This window comes from Camelina sativa, chromosome 17 (genome assembly GCF_000633955.1).
Source record: "Camelina sativa cultivar DH55 chromosome 17, Cs, whole genome shotgun sequence".
NCBI lineage: Eukaryota > Viridiplantae > Streptophyta > Magnoliopsida > Brassicales > Brassicaceae > Camelina > Camelina sativa.
This window is the reverse complement of record NC_025701.1, coordinates 16,009,098-16,031,795: the sequence shown is the minus strand read 5'-3', so window position 1 is coordinate 16,031,795 and position 22,698 is coordinate 16,009,098. Positions and strand designations below refer to the sequence as shown.

At 33.5% G+C, this 22,698-nt stretch overlaps 2 protein-coding genes across 6 annotated transcripts; one reads left to right on the top strand and one right to left on the bottom strand.

Annotated features, from left to right (window-relative positions):
* Window positions 9,067–14,279, top strand: LOC104757377 (auxin response factor 6). Of its 4 annotated transcripts, none has more exons than XM_010480118.2 (14): window positions 9,067–10,093; window positions 10,207–10,319; window positions 10,409–10,507; window positions 10,600–10,656; window positions 10,753–10,908; window positions 10,992–11,076; window positions 11,173–11,263; window positions 11,351–11,515; window positions 11,624–11,746; window positions 11,830–11,905; window positions 11,996–12,143; window positions 12,257–13,455; window positions 13,535–13,725; window positions 13,822–14,279. In XM_010480118.2, the coding sequence occupies exons 1-14, from the start codon at window positions 10,051–10,053 to the stop codon at window positions 14,036–14,038; spliced, it is 2,763 nt and encodes a 920-aa protein (XP_010478420.1). In that variant the 5' UTR covers window positions 9,067–10,050; the 3' UTR covers window positions 14,039–14,279. The 4 variants fall into 4 exon arrangements, with proteins under 4 accessions (XP_010478420.1, XP_010478418.1, XP_010478419.1 ...); XM_010480116.2 differs by having other exon boundaries at window positions 11,606–11,746; XM_010480117.2 differs by having other exon boundaries at window positions 10,201–10,319.
* On the bottom strand, window positions 17,720–21,036 carry LOC104757376. Of its 2 annotated transcripts, none has more exons than XM_010480113.2 (6): window positions 20,844–21,036; window positions 20,267–20,462; window positions 18,863–19,411; window positions 18,350–18,767; window positions 18,168–18,249; window positions 17,720–18,075 (listed from the first exon to the last, which is right to left on the bottom strand). In XM_010480113.2, the coding sequence occupies exons 1-6, from the start codon at window positions 20,865–20,867 to the stop codon at window positions 17,866–17,868; spliced, it is 1,479 nt and encodes a 492-aa protein (XP_010478415.1). In that variant the 5' UTR covers window positions 20,868–21,036; the 3' UTR covers window positions 17,720–17,865. The 2 variants fall into 2 exon arrangements, with proteins under 2 accessions (XP_010478415.1, XP_010478416.1); XM_010480114.2 differs by having other exon boundaries at window positions 18,863–19,408.

Sequence of the window (22,698 nt, the reverse complement as noted above, 5' to 3'; positions counted from 1 at the left end):
TGGTTATGAAAATGTATGAGAAAATTTTGACCATGACGTTGACTCGAATGACAGGTTTGCCAGAGAAGTCGGTGTTTTAAATAGGTATTGTTTTTTTGGCGTTAACTAATTATTCAAACGTCAGATACAAATAATATTGTCTAGCCAATTATATTTGTTAATTTTTATATTATTATATATTATAAAATCCAAAGAAGAGTTGAGCTCATACTCGATAAGACAGGTTTCACGTGCAATGCCCATAGACCAGAGATCAAATACATTTTTGGACTAGGACTAATATCAGCAATCTTACAAATTTTTAAAAGAAAATTCTAGTAATAGTTTTTGAGTTTATTTATTATGTCGAAGAGAATGCGTGTTAAACTAACTTAAACGTATTAAAGACAGGCTAAATAGAACTATTATATCGATAATTAATGGTATGCTCCAGTATTATAAATATGCGATATTAACACCAAACATTTGGATAAGTCATACGCCAAATTTGCATGAGACAGCAACACTTGGAAATTTGTAAACCAAGTCTAAGAATGATGTGATGCTGTTGATAGAAAAGGTATCTCGTTTTCTAAATTGATACCAACATTTTTTTTCAAAAGAATAAATTAAACTTATTTTTCCAAAAATTAAAATTTAATACACATAACTAAATATCTCACAATTGTTTTTCTTATAAAAGAAATGAGAGAGAGAGGGAGCGCATGTGAGATGGGCCAGAGCCTCTGATCCAACTGGCAGTTTCTTCGAGGGACATGCATGAATGGCCTCTTCCTTTTCTTTCTCTTCTCTTCTTACTTACTTAGGGTTTTTTTTTTTTTTTAAACTCTAGCATTTATTAGTTACTTTTTTCATGCCCGAGAAGTTTCTGATCGAGAAAACTCAGGAATCTCTTTGGACCAGAGACAAAAACATAATTTATCTAATGATTTTTCATCAAATAGTGTTCGAACACACGACATAGTCCGACTCCACCACAGTTTGATTTCATCAGATTCAACCGATTGAATTATCGTTTCCAAGTATTTACTGTTAATTTAATTTATAAACATATCCTTTGTTATCATCGTCCTACCTGTTTTTTAGTTGTACGTACGTTCTTGTCTCTAAAACATTTGTTCTATAATAGGCTTGAAGAAGTGAAGTTACACGGTGTTTCGATGATTTTAGAATCGTAGCCTACATAAGACGTCTCCCAATGATTTTTACCATGCACGAAAAAACATCATACACCATTATTTTCTGGTCACGAAGAATAAATATGTTTTGTTTATGTAAGGCAAGACTCTAGGTTCATATTATCATATATGATCAACACCAAGTGTTATCCTGCAATTTTTTCTTTATTTTATTTGCATTGGAAATAAGTCTTTGTAAAATTAATCTTATATATTGGATATTGATTTCATGAAGGTTATTTAGAGCAACGCCATATATTGAAGGATATTGATTTTTTCTTTATTTTAATGCATTAAGATATGTTCGAGGCATCATAAAGCCATCAACAGAAACTATATATCATCTTTTCACCCGGTAACCTTTGATATTTTGTGTAGTTTATCCATCATTCCTCTTATAAATTGTACTTCTCGTTCTGAATAAAAGGAGTATATTCTTATGTGTAATATTATGCGTTAAACATGTATGAGATTTATAGGCTGCCATAAAATGCATAACTTTTTCCTCAAAACTATTTACNTTCATGCCCGAGAAGTTTCTGATCGAGAAAACTCAGGAATCTCTTTGGACCAGAGACAAAAACATAATTTATCTAATGATTTTTCATCAAATAGTGTTCGAACACACGACATAGTCCGACTCCACCACAGTTTGATTTCATCAGATTCAACCGATTGAATTATCGTTTCCAAGTATTTACTGTTAATTTAATTTATAAACATATCCTTTGTTATCATCGTCCTACCTGTTTTTTAGTTGTACGTACGTTCTTGTCTCTAAAACATTTGTTCTATAATAGGCTTGAAGAAGTGAAGTTACACGGTGTTTCGATGATTTTAGAATCGTAGCCTACATAAGACGTCTCCCAATGATTTTTACCATGCACGAAAAAACATCATACACCATTATTTTCTGGTCACGAAGAATAAATATGTTTTGTTTATGTAAGGCAAGACTCTAGGTTCATATTATCATATATGATCAACACCAAGTGTTATCCTGCAATTTTTTCTTTATTTTATTTGCATTGGAAATAAGTCTTTGTAAAATTAATCTTATATATTGGATATTGATTTCATGAAGGTTATTTAGAGCAACGCCATATATTGAAGGATATTGATTTTTTCTTTATTTTAATGCATTAAGATATGTTCGAGGCATCATAAAGCCATCAACAGAAACTATATATCATCTTTTCACCCGGTAACCTTTGATATTTTGTGTAGTTTATCCATCATTCCTCTTATAAATTGTACTTCTCGTTCTGAATAAAAGGAGTATATTCTTATGTGTAATATTATGCGTTAAACATGTATGAGATTTATAGGCTGCCATAAAATGCATAACTTTTTCCTCAAAACTATTTACCAGTGACTATTCTTTTTTTTTTTGGCATCCAGTGACATTTTTATTCAGTAATTTGTGGCTGGAAACAGGGACAGTTTTGACCCAAAAGAAAAAAGAATGGGAACAGTATCCTTTTAACCACAAAAAAAAAGGAAAAAAACCTTGCATTTGCATCTTTTAATTATTAGAAACACTATATTGTTGTAACTATACAATGAAAATTTTCTAAAAATTTTCCAAATACAATATACATACACAAAAATGTAAGCCTCGTAGATCTTATCTTGGTCATATTTTATTTTCAGAACCTTTAAAGCGAATATATAATATATAGTCGAAGAAGAAGAACAATAAATATTAGACTATTTTTCGTGTTATGTGTGACGCAGTACACACAGTGACACACGTGTGGATTAGAGTGTGGGAGCGGGAAGGTAATTGCGTGTAGCGATGGAACACCGTAAGGTACTGTGAAAACGACCAATGGAAGAAGCCCTACTGTTTTTAGTATAATGTCATGTCCCATCTCCAACTCATGCGAGTCCCCACTCTTTTTTTTTTTTCTATCGAACGGCTATNATGAAGGTTATTTAGAGCAACGCCATATATTGAAGGATATTGATTTTTTCTTTATTTTAATGCATTAAGATATGTTCGAGGCATCATAAAGCCATCAACAGAAACTATATATCATCTTTTCACCCGGTAACCTTTGATATTTTGTGTAGTTTATCCATCATTCCTCTTATAAATTGTACTTCTCGTTCTGAATAAAAGGAGTATATTCTTATGTGTAATATTATGCGTTAAACATGTATGAGATTTATAGGCTGCCATAAAATGCATAACTTTTTCCTCAAAACTATTTACCAGTGACTATTCTTTTTTTTTTTGGCATCCAGTGACATTTTTATTCAGTAATTTGTGGCTGGAAACAGGGACAGTTTTGACCCAAAAGAAAAAAGAATGGGAACAGTATCCTTTTAACCACAAAAAAAAAGGAAAAAAACCTTGCATTTGCATCTTTTAATTATTAGAAACACTATATTGTTGTAACTATACAATGAAAATTTTCTAAAAATTTTCCAAATACAATATACATACACAAAAATGTAAGCCTCGTAGATCTTATCTTGGTCATATTTTATTTTCAGAACCTTTAAAGCGAATATATAATATATAGTCGAAGAAGAAGAACAATAAATATTAGACTATTTTTCGTGTTATGTGTGACGCAGTACACACAGTGACACACGTGTGGATTAGAGTGTGGGAGCGGGAAGGTAATTGCGTGTAGCGATGGAACACCGTAAGGTACTGTGAAAACGACCAATGGAAGAAGCCCTACTGTTTTTAGTATAATGTCATGTCCCATCTCCAACTCATGCGAGTCCCCACTCTTTTTTTTTTTTCTATCGAACGGCTATGATTCATTCCTTGTTTTCATAACCTATCATCGTACACCGCTCACTTCCGCTCTCTACCCTTTCTTTCTAGGGACAACCCATACACTGTCCTATTCTTCTTCTCTTCTTCTTCTACTTACGCATTTAATTTAATAGTATTTTTACATTATTCTTTTCTTATTTTGACGTCCAAAATCTATCCTATACGTACTTTTATAATATACCCGTCAAGTCCACTATATATATATATCGCCGACAGAAAAAAATATCATTCTATAGTACATTGATTTATTCGAGTACACATACCGAGCTATGTACTTAATAAAGGTCTCGCTTTTGAGACTTTTGTGACAAGTTCTTTTTTTTTTGTATGAAAGTTTTTTGTGACAAGTTCAAAACGAATATATATATATATATATATATATATATCGAGTAAAGAAGAATTTCTCATATACAAATTAATTTTAGTTCATAACGAAGTCAATTTCCATTGCAAAACCTCGGTTGCTTATCTCTTAAACAAGTCATGGTTACTATTTTCTAGACATATCTTGGAGACGAAACAAGAAAACGAAAACTAAAGTCAATGTGGATTTGTAAGGAGTTCTATTATGACTACGAAACACTTGGCCGCCATGACATTACTAGTAACATCGTATAGATCTCAATCATCTCATACATTAGTACGCAAAATCTGATTAAGAAACTTTCTAAATCAGCCGTCTCACAATAATCCGATTAATTTATGTTTAACTTGAATATAAATGTTGTCTACATCNTTTTTTTTTTTTTTTTTTTTTTTTTCATTTTGACTTTTTTTTTTTACAAAAAGAGGGTCACTTTATATAGTTTTAAGATTAAATATTTTTCCCTTTGTTTCCATTAGACCAAATTCCTACAATTATAGAAAGCAAAATTCGATACTTAGTGGTACATTTTACAATTGGATTTATTATTAGCCATTATACTAAAGTCACTTCATTGATTAAATTTATTTTTATCCTATTATTTGAACTTATTAATTAGAAAGAGAAAAAAATTTAGTGCATATATAAAGGGTAAAACAGAAATTTAGATAATTTTTTTTAGTTTGTGTGCATTATGTCAAAATAACATTTTTTGTGAAATAGAGGAAGTTTCAAATTAACAAAAGATATATTAATTAACATGATAAGATAACTTTTAACATATTTTAATATTGTATATGATATATTGTATCATATATCTAGAAAATGAAATAAGAAAATAAAAACCTTTCAAATCCATGATTTTTTTTTTTGGATCTATAATCTATATCTGCAGTCCTGTTTTTTTAATTATTAAGATTTAAGAGGGTTTAATTCTTTTATTTTTTTTCGAAAGCCCTCTTAGGATATCTCCAACCCATATCTTCATTTTTTCTTCAAAATGGAGTAACTCTATTTTAGAGTTGGGTTTTATTTTTTTTCGAAAGTCCTCTTAGGATATCTCTAACCCATATCTTCATTTTTTCTTCAAAATGGAGTAACTATATTTTAGAGTTGGGTTTTACTCCAACCCTACTCCATTTTGAAGTAAAAAAATAGAGATCTTCAAATTGTAGTGTTAAATAGAAATAGAGGTCTCCAAATACAGAGAAAAAAATGGAGATCTCTATTTTGGAGATGAAAATAAAGATGGGTTGAAACAAAATTGACTCCAAACTCTATGAAAATGGAGATGGGTTGGAGATAGTCTTATAATTGAGACAAGACTGAACCTATGATGTTGTCGAAACCCGTATAACAAAAGGAATAGTTTAACATGATCATAACTTAAAATATTACCCAAAATTTAGCTTGTTCATTTAGCTTGTTCATTTATTATACACAAAAGTAGTTTATGAAAAAAAGGAGAGAAAGAAAAATATGAAGCAGAAAAATGGAAATGAAAAATGTCTCCAAATGCGAAAAAGACAAAAAAAAAGAAGATTTATTACACTTTATTTATCATATTTTCTATTATATAATTTGGCAATCTTCCATTGTAATTCACTAAATTCACCCATGTTTCTATATCTCCATTTTTTCTATTTAAAATCACTAGATCTAAATTAGTGTATATAATAACAAATAACTGTTATTTTTGCATAACTTACATGTCATCTTTATATAATTAAAAAGTACTAGGCTTCTAGCTATGTTTCTAGTTTGTCGCAAAATTTTAAGGTTTTTTCGCTTAAGAATTGGTTGCATAAACAAATGCTAGTTGGATACTCTTTGATGCTGATGTTTATGTACATATAACATATACAACCACATTAGCCGAATTTTCTAGCAACTGAATCCCATGTTATTGAGAAATTTTCAATAATGCAACCATAATTAATACAAATAGATAAAATATCCCAAAAAGATATGACGACGGTACTGGTCTATTTTGTATATTATATTGTTTCCAACGTTACCCTTGCTACGTCAAGAAACTGCACGTGCCTTCATAGGGACAGTATTGTCATTGCTTAGCTAAATGATCACTAATGTAATGTCCACCGTTTGGAATCAAATTAGTCATCCAAAACAATGTGGAAAACACCTAGAAAGCTCGAAAATATGATTTTCATTTTTTAAAAAGAAGAAAATAGCTCTAAATTGATTTGAAAGAAATATACGTATATTAAAAAAATATGACATCAGATTCGTAAATTTCCGAATGAGGAAAAATGTGTATTATATACATATAGTGCCAAAAGTGCCCTCTCCGACATGCAATTTCGAAAGTATTATATACATAAAATAAAAGAAAAATGTATAGAAGAATCAGGAAACCCTAAAAGCACGTCCTGTCATTTTTATCAGGTGATTTCACTGTCTATCTTGACTTATTGCTACAAAAAAATATATTTTATTTGTTACTCACACTTCCAATTTTTCTCATAATTACAATTTAAAAAGGTAAAATCACTTATATACTAAATTAATAACTACAGACTCCCTTGCACTAAAATCACTTTTATTTTATCTAAATATTATGCTACAAAAAAATATTATGCTCTATAATAATACAGTTACACATTTTTACCTGAATATTTATATTACAATATTTTTTGTTTTGTGATAAAGTGAAGTCCATCACTTCTTAATTTTTTTTCAAAATTAGTTAGAACACTTACTCAATTACTGTGTAATTTGTTTATTATTATTATTATTATTACAAACAATGATTTATTTCATTTATAATAAGAAATTTTTAATTTCTATAGTAAATACTAAATACACACGACAAATGACTTACGAACAACTTTACAATAAACTGTCTACATGTATAAATACTTCAGCGTTGAACATTCAACTTTAATAAGTAGGATCACCAAAAATCATATTGTTAACATTACTTTGCTTTTTTAAATTGCCATTTACATTAATATTAAAAATATTTAATTTAATTTCTATTACAAAATAATGATCCATTGATCACATATTCACATCTAACTATGTACATCACATAAGGTTATGACGAAAGAAGTCACAAACTATTTACAACAAATAGGTCGAACTATATACATCACATAAAGGGTTTGATTAGTGACAACAATTATTAACTGTTGTAGAAAAAACGGTTAAAAATACTGGAAAGAGAAAACAGTACAATTAAAGAGAGCGGTTGAATATTTAGTATGATTGGTAATATTGTAATGGTTAAATAGTGTAAATTATAATAATTAGTAAAAAAATAAATTAGTTTAGTTGGAAAATGAAAAATATGAAATAATAGATTATTATTTAATTCATAATATGAAATATGAACATAATAAATGAAAATTGTTAAAATACTAAAGAATTAGTTTTATCATAACAATAATAGATTATGATAGTAAACTATCATAAGTTTTTAGAAAATTCAATTAAATAAATTCAATGCCATAGAATTTTTTTTATAAAATAGTTTATGAAAGTATTATATGAACTATTTTTTCTTTTGTTGAGAAAAAAAAATCAAATGCCAAAAACAAAAATATAATGTCAAAATAAAAATTTGGTAACTTTTCTACATCAGTATATATCACCAAACGTTGGTTTTTCTAAGTGATTGAATTTGGTGTTTACAACCACTAAAACTATGCTTTAACCATTTTTTTAAACTCTTTTTCTAACAAAGATTTTCAACCGCTTTCTCTTATCGTTTTGTTAATTGATGAGTATTAGAACAGTTAGAGCCCAGGTTATGATTAGTTATCGATTAGCAGGAAAAAAATTCCTACAAACAACTTTTTAATATAAAACTTAGATATACAAAAGATCCTTAACAAAAAAAACTGTGATATACAAAAAAAAAAAATTGAAACAAAAACGACCATGTTGTATAATAGTAGTATATGACGGGCACTATAATGTATCAGTATTATTTCCTGTTTTAGAAATCGTTAGGCACTAGTCGGGCGGTCGAGGTGGGTCTAGCGCCTAGTGAAAAAATCGGAAATTAAACGAGATTAATCGGAAACTAGTTTTAGGGTTATTTTATTAAATTAACAATAAAATAAAATATATTGTACTAAATATATGTATAATTCTGTTTATATTAAAAATAAAATATCAAATAAAATATAAACTATATTATTGTCTTTAAAATTATGGTAAACACATAAAAACATTATTTTAAAAGAAAATTTTATGATTTTTATTAAAAGTTATACATTAGTTATTGTAAAACATCATAATCTCTTAATTTAAATGACAAAATAACAAAAATATTTATGTTTGATTTTTTTTGGTTCTAAAAAAAATTGATATACACAAAATTAAGCAGAAAATAATCGGACTAGACATACATAATCAGATAATCGATGCTAGATGGAGATTAGTCATTAATCGAGGCAGAGAGAGTCGACCTAGCGATTTTGCGGGGCTCGGAGATTTTTAAAACAAGGATATTATTAAAACCATTATATAGTACTTCTTCATTTAAAATTGATTTTCATGGACGACGCAACGTAGTTCTTAAAATTTCGGGAGAAGCACAATTATTTTTTAAAATCAATTTAAAAAAAAAAAAAAAAAAGAAGGCACGGCACGAGTCCCCAACTGTAATAAAAACGAAACTAAAAGGGTAAATGAGTAAATTTAAATGTCCTTTCGGAAACACAACAAGTTGCTTTAAAAATGTTTTAATCAGAAAATCAAAGACCCGCTCCGTTCGGGTTCGGGTCAAAAACTGCCATTGTCGTTCTTCTTTCTTCTGATTCAAATAAGAGAGAAAAGAGAGAAGTTTGTAAAAACTTTAGCAGAAGAGAGAATAAACAAATAAGAAATAATAGCACCGCCACGTCGCCGCCGTACTTCCCTAGCGGAATCATACTACTCAGTTTTTATCTTTTGCAAATCCAAAATAAAATAAAATAAAAACCGTCTCTTTCTTTCTATCTTTGTCTATACTTTTTTTTGGGGTTTGATTATTCTGAGTGTACCCATGTTCTGCAACAGTTGAGCAAGTGCATGCCCCCATATCTTTCTTACTTCTCATTTCCTGATCGTAAGCCCCCATTAATCATATACTCCTCCTGGGATCTCAGTTAAACCAAGCTTCAGATTAGAAGATCTCTCTGTTCTTAATCTGAAACGACACCACCTCTTGTCGTTTTTTATTTAGCTCGAGATCTGTGTTTCTCTCTCTCTTTTTTCCTCCTTTTCTTGGCTTCTGAGCTTTTTAGCGGTGGTGGGTTTTTCTGGAGAAAACCAAAGGACAATTAAAGTTTTGAGCTTTTTTTTTAATGGGAGTTATGAGTGGGATTGTTACTACTGGGTGAGTAATATACAAGTATGAAGGAGTTGAAGATTCGAAGAAGCGGTTTTGAAGTCGGCGAGACCAAGATTGCGACCTTATTTGGTTGATTCCAGTTCCACTTCTGTGAAGGAGATTAGAAGAAAACAGTTATTTTTTTAATTTAGGGTTTTTTTTTTTTTTTAGATTGTGAAAAAGATTTGGTTGGTGAATGGGGTGGGAGGTGGAGGGAAACAGTTAAAAAAAGTTATGCTTTTTGTGTCTCTTCCTCATAATTACATTTGGGCATCTTCAGAAATCTTGGATCTTTGAAGACAACTACTTCTCTTTTTTTTTTTTAATTTCTTTGTTATTGCTGTTTGCTTCTATAAGTTATCACAAAATGAGATTGTCTTCAGCTGGGTTTAATCCTCAACCTCATGAAGGTACTTCTCTCATAATTTTCCCTTTCTCTCTCTCTCTCTCTCTCTCTCTCTCTCCCTGGTTCATTGATATACTTAACTAACTTGTCTGTTTTGTTTTGGATTCAAAGTTACAGGAGAGAAGAGAGTTCTTAATTCTGAGCTCTGGCATGCTTGTGCTGGTCCTCTTGTCTCGTTACCTCCTGTTGGAAGCAGAGTTGTGTATTTCCCTCAAGGTCACAGTGAACAGGTTTTTGTCTCTTTCCTTTATTGCTTTGGGATTCTAATCTTTCCTTTTTTGGTTACAGATTACTTAAGCTTCTGTGAACATTTTTTCAGGTCGCTGCTTCGACCAACAAAGAAGTGGATGCTCATATACCAAACTATCCAAGCTTGCATCCGCAGCTTATCTGTCAGCTTCACAATGTCACAATGCATGTGAGGAGCTTGTTTTTTTTGAAAAGAATTTCTCAAGAGTCGTTTCTTCTGTTTTATGTGTTAATTAATAACATGTTTCCTTACATTTTCAGGCTGATGTGGAGACTGATGAAGTCTATGCACAGATGACTTTACAACCTTTGAATGCGGTATGAGACTTTCCCTCTAATCTATACTTCATTTACGCCGAATTTGTCGGTGTCCTGAAATTTTTTTTGCTTTGGTTTTTTCTTGATTGAATACAGCAAGAGCAAAAAGATCCTTACCTTCCGGCGGAATTAGGTGTCCCAAGTAGACAGCCTACAAACTATTTCTGTAAAACTCTGACTGCTAGTGATACAAGCACTCATGGTGGTTTCTCTGTACCTCGCCGAGCTGCTGAGAAAGTTTTCCCTCCCTTGGTAAATACATCTTCTAGTTCATATAACTTTAAAGCTTAGCTGGTATTGCCTCTTTTAACCAGAAAATGTTATGTGTTCTTCAGGATTACTCACAACAGCCTCCAGCTCAAGAGTTGATGGCGAGGGATCTGCATGATAACGAATGGAAGTTCAGGCATATCTTCCGAGGTTAGCTTTTATCATAAAATCCAAGCTCTTCTTTATTGATGATGATTGAGGAACAAAGAGGTTTATATCTACTCTGCATATGTTTCCGCCTTTCAGGCCAACCAAAGAGACATCTCCTTACTACGGGTTGGAGCGTATTTGTGAGTGCTAAAAGGCTTGTTGCTGGTGACTCTGTGCTTTTCATCTGGTTAGAAACGTTTCTTTAACTTTTGTTTTGCCTTTTTAATTGAGACCTGTGAATCTTGGAACTAACTCAAGTATTTAATAATACTAGGAACGATAAGAATCAATTGCTTCTTGGTATAAGGCGAGCCAACCGACCACAAACTGTCATGCCTTCATCTGTTTTGTCAAGTGACAGTATGCATTTAGGTCTTCTTGCTGCAGCAGCTCATGCTGCCGCCACAAACAGCCGATTCACTATCTTCTATAACCCAAGGTACAGTTTTAGATCCATAAGAATGCGCTGCTTATGCATAAGAATGCACAAGAATGTGCTTACGTGTTGATCTGCATTTCGCGTTTAAAGGAATCCGCTTTTCTTCAGGGCGAGTCCTTCAGAGTTCGTTATACCCCTGGCTAAGTATGTGAAAGCGGTTTATCACACTCGCGTCTCTGTTGGCATGCGGTTTAGGATGCTGTTTGAAACCGAAGAATCAAGTGTTCGTCGGTAGGTGAATAATCAGGATTTCCTATATTTTAACTCTGCTTTTTGCACCTGGAATGTTCTCAATAATCTTTGTTTGATGTCAGGTACATGGGTACAATAACTGGCATTTGTGATCTTGATCCTACTCGTTGGGCTAATTCTCATTGGCGGTCCGTTAAGGTTTTAGCTCCAAAACCAAACCTTTAATGAAGATTATTCATTAATTTTTACTTTCTCATATGTAACATTCACAATCTGATCAAAATGTAGGTTGGGTGGGACGAGTCTACTGCAGGGGAGAGACAACCGAGGGTTTCCTTGTGGGAAATTGAACCTTTAACGACATTTCCGATGTATCCATCTCCTTTCCCTCTCAGGCTTAAACGTCCTTGGCCTCCTGGTCTCCCATCTTTCCATGGTATTGTAAAATTCAAAAACTTGTTGTTTCATCTCTCTCTCTCTCTCTCTCAAGAATTTCCATTTCTAGTCTTTTATATCCTCTAATCTTGGTTGCCTTTCCTTTTCTTTTAGGCCTTAAAGAAGATGACATGGGTATGAGTATGAGTTCGCCGCTTATGTGGGATCGTGGTCTCCAATCTTTAAACTTTCAAGGTATGGGAGTAAACCCGTGGATGCAGCCGAGGCTTGATACTTCAGGCTTTCTTGGTATGCAAAACGATGTTTACCAAGCAATGGCTGCAGCTGCACTTCAAGACATGAGAGGCATTGATCCCGCAAAAGCTGCTGCTTCACTTCTTCAGTTCCAAAATTCTTCGGGATTCTCAATGCAATCTCCGTCTTTAGTGCAGCCGCAGATGCTGCAGCAGCAACTCTCTCAGCAGCAGCAACAACAACTCTCTCAGCAGCAGCAGCAACAGCTCTCTCAGCAGCAGCAGCAGCAGCAACAGCTCTCTCAGCATCAGCAGCAGCAGCAGCAGCAACAGGCGTATCTCGGCGTTCCTGAAACCCACCAGCCGCAGTCGCAGGCTCAGTCACAGTCAAACAATCTTCTTTCTCAGCAGCAGCAAGTAGTGGATAATCATAACCCGTCAGCATCCAGTCCTGCTGTTGTTTCCACTATGTCTCAGTTTGGTTCTGCTTCTCAGTCCAACACGTCACCACTCCAGTCCATGGCTTCTCTGTGTCACCAGCAAAGCTTCTCCGACACCAATGGAGGAAACAATCCTATTTCTCCGCTTCACAGTCTTCTCAGTAACTTCTCTCAAGATGAGTCATCTCAACTGCTCAACCTCACTAGGACTAACTCTGCAATGACTTCATCCGGTTGGCCATCAAAGCGTCCTGCAGTTGATTCATCGTTCCAGCACTCTGGAGCTGGTAACAACACTCAGTCCGTAATGGAGCAACTGGGACAGTCCCACACAAGCAACGTTCCTCCTAACGCTGTCTCGTTGCCTCCATTTCCGGGTGGTAGAGAGTGTTCAATCGAGCAAGAAGGAAGTGCCTCAGACCCGCATAGCCATCTTCTCTTCGGAGTCAACATAGACTCATCTTCTCTTTTGATGCCGAACGGAATGTCAAACCTTAGAAGCATTGGCATTGAAGGTGGCGACTCCACGACTTTACCCTTCACATCATCTAACTTCAACAACGATTTCTCGGGTAATCTTGCAATGACCACACCATCCAGTTGCATAGATGAATCAGGTTTTCTACAGTCGTCAGAAAACATTGGTTCCGAGAACCCACAATCTAATACCTTTGTGAAGGTAAAAATTTAGTTATATTCTTTTCCTACCCAAAGTGTTTTCTTTTTTTGTACTCATAGTGATACTTTTTTGTTTGCAGGTGTACAAGTCAGGGTCTTTTGGGCGATCGTTAGATATATCGAAGTTTAGCAGCTACCACGAGCTGCGGAGCGAGCTTGCTCGCATGTTTGGCCTAGAAGGCCAATTAGAAGACCCTGTGAGATCAGGCTGGCAGCTTGTATTTGTTGACCGAGAGAACGACGTTCTTCTCCTCGGCGATGACCCTTGGCCGTGAGTTTACACTACTAATAATCACGCAGCTCAGCTTTTTGGTTTTGTTTTGTCCATTTTCCATGTTTACTAACCTGCATTTATCATTATCAACAGGGAGTTTGTGAGCAGCGTGTGGTGCATTAAGATATTGTCACCACAAGAAGTGCAGCAAATGGGTAAAAGAGGCCTTGAGCTTCTCAATTCCGCGCCATCTTCCAACAATGTCGATAAGCTCCCGAGCAACGGGAACTGTGATGACTTTGGGAACAGGTCAGACCCGAGGAATCTCGGTAACGGTATCGCATCAGTTGGGGGTACATTCAACTACTAGAAGTAGAAAGAAAACCCCATTCAAGTTAAGTTTCAATCTTATAAATTAGTAGTGAGATCCTCTTTTAGTTTAATTACTAGCAATATCTCTCTTTATAACTTATAAAAAAAAACAAGGGAGTTGTGCCTTTGCCTTTGTGGAAACAAAAAAAAAAAAACTATATAATCCCTCTGTCGTAATACTGTAATTATAAGATCTTTTGGTCTTTTTTTTTCTTAATCATATGAATATTTTTACTCAACTCTGTATGTCATTTTCTTTACTCACTTCTTCAATCAATATGATAGTGAAGTTTTATTTTGGAGTTATATTAAGACTTTGTCTGACCTTAATGGTCCACATAGAAAGTGATTTGGGTCCCAATTCCTTTATCAGAAGTGAAAGCGTTTTGTGGTTTTGTTGTGTGAAACACCGAAATATTCCGACCCGCAATTTCGGGCTTTACCGTAAAATTAGATCTCATTCTGCGTCAGCACTACCTTTTTTCGCTAGACACGTATCGATCCGTAGTTCGTAGGACACTTTTATTGGTAGGTAAATTAATACTCCCTCCGTTTCAAAATATAAACATACATATTAAGAAAAAGTTACTTTTAAAAAGTTTAACCAATCATACTACTGCATAATAGAAAATATAAAATTAATCTAAAAGTTGCATAAAAAGTTGGAAACATCCTATATTATGAAACAAAAATAATCTTCTAAACATTTTATATTATGAAACGGAGGGAGTATATGTCCTAGCGTTTATAGTAGCCTCAGAGAAAAAAAAAAAAAAACGAGGACGGTTCAATAAAAGAAGTTTAGAATGAGTTACGAGTAAGGTTTTTTGTTCACGTCTTATGTTATGATGATGCATAATAAGATTATTATATGTAACATGGAAATGTAAACGTGAATTCAAAAAAAAAAAAATGTATGTATACTCCTATAAACTCACAAATCGAAGTCGTTTCAATGATTGAACTTCTTGTGAATTTGGTTGGCTTTTATCAGATTGGGATAAGGTTAGCTATGAATTGGGCATCTTCAAATAGTTTAGAATTATGTATGATTTAGTTTGGTATTTGATAGTTCTTTTTTGATTGTCATTACGATATAATATTAGAGTAGCCAATGAATGAAAGACCATGTTTTATACATTTTATTGAGTCAAAGAAATAACAAATCTGATAAAGAGATATTTGTAAGCATTTGGTTTTGATGTGTGGTGTATGAATGTGATTCACATAAATCTTTATAGTGGTGGGACTCTATATTCTAAGTAAGAAATTGGGAATGGTTGAAAATAATGTTGGGTGCATGTGGTAGGGACATTTATAGATGACACAAGTTAGGGCACTTTCATGAACCCTAATTAAATAGTGCATGGTGACCCATCATTCTGAAAGTTCTCACCTTTTTTTTCTTTTCGTTTTCTTTATTTACCTTTTTCCCTCCTTTTAAAAGTTATTTCTTCTTCTTACAAAATCAATTATTCATTTTAGTCATTCATAGGATGTTATAGCCATTCATTACGTGGTTAAGAATAGATTCAAATGAAGATCTAAGAATATAATTTTTGTCTATATATATCTACACAAAGAATCATATGTCTTTTCTAGATTATATGTCATAACTATATAATTTCAATCTTATAGGAATTTTCATGACTTTAATATTATTGCATAATTAAAAAAATTCTGGTTTGTTTTATTTGATATTCAAAGGCTGAAAGTGAACGTGTAACATTCTTTGAATTCATTACTTTAAAAGCATGCATGCATCAGTGCATCACTATATTATTTCTGATATATATATATATATATATATATATATATATATTATTTTTGTGATGAACATATTAATCTGTTGAAGAGTAGGATCTTAGAACCGCAATCTGACTTACAAAGAAAACATTCCATGCTTTAGTTATTTTGTTGATGGAGTGCATAATTTATTTTGAAGTTTGCTATTGTAGACCTTAATTAACAGCTTTATCTAGTAGTACTATTTCTAATTTAGTCTCGTTACCAAATAGAAATAATAAAATGATATTTGCACTGTTAAACTCGTAGTGGAATGAAAATATAATCCTTTACTTTCTATCTATAGATAGATGTATGGAAATTAAAAATGAATATAACCAAAATAAGCTTTTAGCGATAAGGCATAAGGGTTTTGAGTGGATATGTAATTTTGTTATTGTGCGACTTCTTTCTCATTTATCTCTTTTAAAAACGACGAACAGAAAACGTCAAATGTGATAATTATTGATTGTTGAAGCACTTTTTGAACAAAGTAAATAAAGGCACTTTATTTGAGTTGTAAGACCAAAGAAAAAAAAATTCTTTGGACCATCCTTTCGTTGTACTAACTAGCTAGTCTGTTACCGTTTCACTGAGTCAAGTGATCCCTTTATCACATTAATTCTATTTTGTAAGGGTGGTTACAATGCAATGGAACAACCGGACAACCATGCATTGTTAGCGAAGTACGATCCAAGCTTAAGTATGCCAGAATTTCTAACTGAACTACTGCAAACTGTAAAAAAAATAGCATAGCTACTTACTTAGCTAGTACGTAGTGATCCTAGCTATACTACTTACACATGTTTCTAGAGGTTTCAAGCGAGTTAAAACAAAATGAGTATATTGTATAAATATATTTTAACGATGATTATGATTTAGTTTCAGTCATCATACAAAATATTAAATTTGAGAAAAAATGATAGATAAAAGTCTAAAATAGCTGAGATAACCAGATAATGTTTCCAAAATTTTATATTCGAGTTTTCTAACCAAATTCATTTCTATGTATATGATAACCAAGTTATCAAACCTCACTTGTTGTGACATAGTTTAACGTTCAATCTTCCATATACTGTATTGTATACTTTTAAAAGACTTCAACATTTCAACTAGTCTTCTGACCAAACATCTGTTACAACTTTTAGTTGGAGAGGAAGAATCATAAAAATGGGTCGTGGCAGAAGAAGACTTAAGCGAACAAAGTTACGAAGGTCGAAGAAACAACAACTTGAATTTCTAAGGTATCAATAAGACTATTTTCTTTGATTAGAGATTTTAAAATCAATAGTGTCTTTGGAATATGAGGCAAAAGGCTCATTTTGTTATATCATCATTTCTAGTTCAAATCTCACATAATGTATATTGTTTGCAAAGTAAACAGTTCAAATCTCACATAATGTATATAATATGTTTGTAAACAATATACATTATGTGAGATTTGAACTCGAATGATGATATAACAACGATGCACAAATAAAATGTTATTTCTGTTTTCTATTGTTAATTCATAAATTGTGAATCCGTCATTCCTGCTTCTATACTTGAAGAGAAGATTTTTAGATTTGGAATCATACAAAAAGAATACATGTCAAAACTAGGTGAGTTTTGGGTCAACAGTTGTACTCATCTTAAACATTGAGTCCATAGGTCAAAGCCCGAATATATCAGTGTAACCAAAGAGGGCCTCTACAACTACAATTGCTGTCCGGTTTGCAAGTGAACCGTTTAAAATTTGTTTTAGTGTTTATAGGCCAATGTCTATCAACAAGCAAAACAGATGTATGAACATGTAAACATAACGCCACAATTTACCTCTAGTGATTTGGCTTTCAATTCTTGGATTTTTTTTGTCAGTTCTGGTTAACTTGCTTCTGAAGGCAAGAGGAAGCCCTAACCTAAGGCACAATCTTTGGCATTCTCTTTTGAATCTATGCAACATAAAAATGCATTCCATTCCATTTATATATTACACAAAGGGGATCTAGAGTCCAATCTTGATTTACCCAAAGACCAAAAACTCAATCTAGTGCCTCACCCTCATGAGAACCAACCACAGCATAACTTGTAACCGGAAGCCGGTATTCGACCAGTTTCCCGGATATATTGGGCTTCAGCTACTGCCTTTTCAGCATCACGGACTTTCCTAGCTTCCGCCAAAGCCCGTTTCTCTTCTGACCTTTGCTTAGCCAAGGCTATTTTCTTCACTATCTTCGCTTCAGCTTCAGCTTTCATCTGCTCAACTTTAGCCTACCAACAGAAGTTTAGATAATCTTTAGCAACGAATTTGGTGTGAGAGACCAATCAAAAGTTAATTTTGATCAGAAAAACGCCTCACATACCTCAATACGTCGCATTTCTGCTTCGAGTTTGGCTTTCTCTTGACTTTCCCAAGCTTGGATTCTGATTTCCTCACGCTTATACCTAAACATTTTGAGTTTCAAAAAGAAACAACACATTAAGTCTTTTGCTCTTTACCTGCCAAGCAAGAAATATTGGTTTAGGTCTTAGGAGCAACACGGACCTTGCATTATGTTTTGATTTCTCTGCTTCTTCCCATGCAGTAGCTCGTTTTTCAAACTCAATCTTCTGTGCCTCCTCTGCCACTTCATTTTTTTTATTGTTCTCCTCTTCTTCTTTACTTGCCCAAGCCGCAATGTTCATCTTCCCTAGCTGAACTCCAAGAGCTACAATCTCTCTCCTCGTCTTCGCTTTCTCTTCCTCCTCAGATAGTTCTCTTCTTGTGTTTTTCGACTGGTTCTGCGACAAAGAAGAGTCCTGTTGTTGGCCACCTCTAGGGGTAGAAGGGACAGATGAGGTCGGGCTTCGAAGAGGGGTTGTTGCATCAACTGGTGTGACAGATCTTGAAGGTTCTTGACTCGGTATCGGCGTCATATCAGTTCCCATATCTCTCATACATACAGAACGAATCGCAGGACCACCTACACACATTAAAATACTTATCTTGTCAGGCTCCGTGGTCAGCTTAAAGAATCAAACAATTTCGCCCAAAAAAAACTAGTCACCTTTGTTTTACCTGTTGTGTTATCATGTGATGGAACCTTTGTTGTATCCACAAGATCATTGCTTTGTGTAGATTGATCGATCAACGAGTTTCCTCCATAGTGGCACGAATCCATCCTAGTTTTGTTATGCTCGTAACCTGCATTATCAGGCACAACTCTCACGGGCACCCGGTTCCCTTGACCGTTCTTCCTCATCACCATGTTCTGTCTGCTCATTATCCACTTCTCAGCATCATTCCATTTGGATGGCATTTGTCTCGAAGGGTAAGCTCTTGAGCCATGATTCTGATTCGAACGCTCGCCACGAGCTCGGTGAAACTCGAAGCTTGAAGAGCTAGCGTTACTGTCGTAATCAAGGTTCTCATCTTCTTGAGGTCTCATCATGTGAGAAGCCGTACTCAAGTCCCCTTTTCTATATTGCTGCTGCGGTCTCGATTGATCGTTTTCCTTCACAACACCATCAGAACGATGTCTCGTGGCTTGATTATCGCACTCGGTCAGATCCAAAACTGGCTCATTTGGAAGTTTAGCTACTTCGACATCCGTAGTTGTAACAGCTACTAGACGTCACACACAAGAAAAACAGAGCAAAGAAACACACTTTAGCCAAATTCAGGAGTTGAATCGATGAAAAAGACTTCAAATTGTAATATAGAACAGAGAGACGAAACAAAGAAGAGGTAAAAGAAACAAACATTATTCAAGAACAGAGCAAAGACACAAGCTTAAGCAAAGTGTTGAGGACCAAAACAGAACAAAGACACAAGCTTTAGCCAAGTGTTGAGGACCAAAACAGAACAAAGCAAAGACAAAAACTTTAGCCCAAGTTCCGGAACTAAATCGAGCTAAAGACTTCAATTGTAACGTATAGCAGAGAGACGAAAAGAACAGGTGAAAAAAACACAAACTTTAGCCAAGGAATAGAGCAAAGACCAGAGACTTAAGCTGATTACATTATCAAACTGTGTGATACGGAAGAGGAGAGAAGGAGAGAGAGAGAGAGAGAGAGAGAGAGAGAGAGAGAGAGAGAGAGAGAGAGAGAGAGAGAGAGAGAGAGAGAGAGAGAGAGAGAGAGAGAGAGAGAGAGAGAGAGAGAGAGAGAGAGAGAGAGAGAGAGAGAGAGAGAGAGAGAGAGAGAGAGAGAGAGAGAGAGAGAGAGAGAGAGAGAGAGAGAGAGAGAGAGAGAGAGAGAGAGAGAGAGAGAGAGAGAGAGAGAGAGAGAGAGAGAGAGAGAGAGAGAGAGAGAGAGAGAGAGAGAGAGAGAGAGAGAGAGAGAGAGAGAGAGAGAGAGAGAGAGAGAGAGAGAGAGAGAGAGAGAGAGAGAGAGAGAGAGAGAGAGAGAGAGAGAGAGAGAGAGAGAGAGAGAGAGAGAGAGAGAGAGAGAGAGAGAGAGAGAGAGAGAGAGAGGAAAAAACCATTATGGTCGTCGTCGTCAGAATAAGATTGAGAAGCTAACAAGCTGTTCTTGGAGAACTCGGTATCGTCTGAAATCTGAAGACGAGAAGGAGAAGTTCTTGAAGAGTTACTGTTAGACTTGGATCCTTCTTTCTTCTTGTTATTGTGAGGACCCATTAACTTCATCCGCAGCTTCGTTGGCGAGATTATGCTCTTCTGCAATTTATACATATATATATATATATATAAACATTTAAAAAAATTATTAAATTTTTCTTGATTTCTTTTTTTGTTAGTTAATATGAAAAATTCAATAGTTCAAAAAAGACAGACTTATCAACATTTTTTTCTTTTTCTGATAGAACAAAACTAAAAAGGACAAAAATGTCTGAAATTGAATAGTAGAAAAGTTAAAGGTAGAAGTGAAACTCACTGTAACATAAAATGGAACCTAAAAATCTTAAGCAGAGAGTTGTAATAAAGAGGACAAAAACAAACAAGAGAAGTACAAACAAGATTCAAAAACCAGAGAAATGTTGTACTTGAATTGATACAGAAAAAGAAGAAAAAAAAAAGATTTAAAAAATGAAACTGTACCTTCTCTATCCTCTCGTAATCCATTACCAATGCCCAAATCTTTTTTTCTCTATCTCACTATATATTTACAGATACAAGAAGAAGAAGAAGAAGAAGAAGAGAGACAAATGGGATTTTGTTTTGTTTTAACTTTGTTCCTAACTCCTAGCTTCTTCTTTTTTTTTCTCTAATTGGGGGTTTTGGGAATTTTTTAGATAATGATTGGGACAAAAGACGAATATAAAATTTGTAATTTATATACGACTTCTCTAATAGGGTGGGACTGTGCACGCCGGTCCACATTTGTTAGCTTCATCATCATATCACCGTTCTGATTTTGACACGTCACCTAATTACATCAACAGTTTATTTTTTGGTTTTTGAGTACTTTTTGTTCTCTTATGGTGTTTATCCTCCATGAATACAACAATTTTTCTTGTTTCTATCCAAATTAAGTTTGGAAAATGACTTCTATATTTATTCATTGAAATTTTGACCCAAAAAAAAAAAAATATATTTATTCATTGAAATAGAGAAAAAAAAAAAGAGAACACAGAAGAGAGACGCAAAGTAATTGTGATATATGATGAAATTAGAGTATTTTAACAAAGTTTAATTTGAGTTATAGAAAAAAGAAGAGAAAACGAGTCTAATCATTACCATGGTAATCATTTTGATTCTTTTTGAGATATAGAGTTTGGAATAAAAGAGAACAAAAATTGAACTACATGCCAAAAAGAAAAATTCATAAAGATACTACTAAAAATTCACTGATATCTGAAGAGTCTATAAATAGAGATCACTAGTAAAAAAGTGTATTTATTATGAATACTCATCATAATGAACTCTGAGAATCATTTCTTTTTTCACTGTTAACCTAATAATAATAATTAAAAAAAAAAAAAATCAGAACCCCATACTACAGTATTTGCCTATTTGGTTCAGAACAGTGATATTTTCTTGGTTAGTTTTAAAGAAGAACCGAAGAAGTAGTTGTGTTGTGTTGTAGAGAGATTGGCAAAGCAAATGTAAAAACAAGAATCAGTACTGACTGAAACGTAAAACAATCGAAACTGACAATTTTTCTCCACTTTAGGGCATTACGTTTCCTCTGTCACTTTGACCGTTGACTACCCCCTCTCCTTCTTCTATTTTTCTTTTTCTGATACTTCATTCGTTTCAAAATATAAGATGTTTTAGAGAAGTTTATTGTTTCATAATATAAGATGTTTTCAAGTTTCTATACAACTTTAAGATTACTTTAGTATTTTATATTATGCAGTATTGTTTTTGATTGGTTGAATTTGTTAAAAGTAAATACTTCTTAATCTACATGTTTTAGTTAAAACATCCTATATTTTGAAACGGAAAGAATATACTTTAATCGTAAGATTATATAGTTCCTTTGATTTATCATATAACACCACAAATCGATATTATATAGTTTCATGGGATTATAAAATTCAAAACATACGAATGTATTAAAAAATGACGAGGCGTGTGTTACGTATTGCGAGGCTCGAGCTCACAGCTAGATTCCTCTAGCCTACTAACCTTGTTTTCCTCAAAAGTTTTTTTTTCTTTAAAAGAACCAATTTTTCCTAAGAAGCCATGCTTTTGCACACTATATATATGACATTATTTTCACTTTTAAGACCTTTTTTTTTTCTCTTTTCTACAACAATATATGATATTATTCATCAATCATAATTTTCGTTTTTTACCCTTTTCTCTCAATTCGGTCGAAAATAGTCTTAACTACAGTCGGAAGACGGAAATAATATGTCACGCTGCTATTAATCATGTGAATTTGATATATTGTCATCGCAAAAAGGACTGAAGCAAACCTTATCCTCAAATCAATTCTTACTATAAC